The sequence below is a fragment of the Crocuta crocuta genome, unplaced genomic scaffold (genome assembly GCF_008692635.1).
Source record: "Crocuta crocuta isolate KB4526 unplaced genomic scaffold, BGI_CrCroc_1.0 scaffold267, whole genome shotgun sequence".
Classification (NCBI taxonomy): Eukaryota; Metazoa; Chordata; class Mammalia; order Carnivora; family Hyaenidae; genus Crocuta; species Crocuta crocuta.
The window spans coordinates 1,349,658-1,350,767 of NW_027531899.1; the positions used below are offsets into that span (position 1 = coordinate 1,349,658).

At 64.9% G+C, this 1,110-nt stretch overlaps 1 protein-coding gene across 1 annotated transcript in view; it reads left to right on the forward strand.

Moving 5' to 3' along the window:
* The first annotated feature begins 231 nt into the window (after positions 1–231).
* Positions 232–1,110, forward strand: part of SYCN (syncollin) — a 1,308-nt gene continuing 429 nt past the window's right edge. The window contains exon 1 of the mRNA XM_077773920.1: positions 232–626. Within this exon, the coding sequence (XP_077630046.1) occupies positions 232–626 (395 nt within the window). The remainder of the gene's footprint in view (positions 627–1,110) is intronic.

Genomic DNA, 1,110 nt, shown 5'->3' on the forward strand with positions numbered 1-1,110 from the left:
AGTCCTGTTAATCGACTTTTAAAAAGCAACGTTTGCCACGTGAAACCTTAATTTACTAAGCTGTGTACAAATCTGTCCATCTCGTGTTCATCAGCTGTGGGTTTCCGGCCTCGGTTAGGAAGGTGTCCCCGCGGGGGAGGCGAGGGAGGGCGGCCTTATCTCGCAGCTTCTCGGTTCCCACGGGTCAGGCGCATAAAAGCTCTTGAGGACGCGCGGCCCCGAAGTGTCGCCATGTCCCCGCTGTGCCCCCTGCTGCTGGCCCTGGCCCTGGCGGCCGTCCCGGGCGTCCGAGCCGCCTGCCCGGTGCCCGCCGACCTCAAGAACCCGAACGGGACGCGCACGTGCGCCCGGCTCTACGACAAGAGCGACCCCTACTACGACAACTGCTGCGGGGGCGCCGAGCTGTCCGTTGAGCCGGGCACCGACATGCCCTTCCTGCCCGCCGGCTGGAACAACGTCGCCTCCTCGCTCGTGGTGGCCCCGCGCTGCGACATCACCGTGTGGTCCCAGCGCGGCAAGGCCGGCAAGACGCGCAAGTTCTCATCCGGCACCTACCCGCGCCTGGAGGAGTTCCGCAAGGGCATCTTCGGAGACTGGTCCAACAGCATCTCGTCGCTCTACTGCAGGTGCCCGCCCGGCCCCGGCCCCGCCTCCGCCTCCNGCCCTTCTCCCCGCACCCTTTCCCCCACCAAGCCCATGCCCTTCGGACCCAGCTCTGGGATTCCAGGACTCAGAAGCTGACCCCACCCTCCAGCCGGCCTCCCACCTTCCTGAATCCAGAGCAGCAGCCCTAGGCCTGGCTCCTCACCCTGGAGCCCCCAGAACCAAAGCCAGTCATCCCACCCCCAGATCATCAGGTCCTCGGAGCTCCCAGGCCCACAACTCTGGCACTCCTGGACTCTAAACTGACCCGCTGCAGGATCTCAAACCCAGTTCTAGGAAGTCCCTCGCCCCCCTCACGTTCCGCATCCACCTAGACCTGGACACCAGCCCTAGAGCCCCCGTTAGGGTTCTGGAGTCCTCCAGACCCAACTTTGGGGGCCCCTGAGCCCACCCTGCACCCTTACACGCAAGCTCCCAGACCCTGGGACCCTACGTCGAGTCATAGCT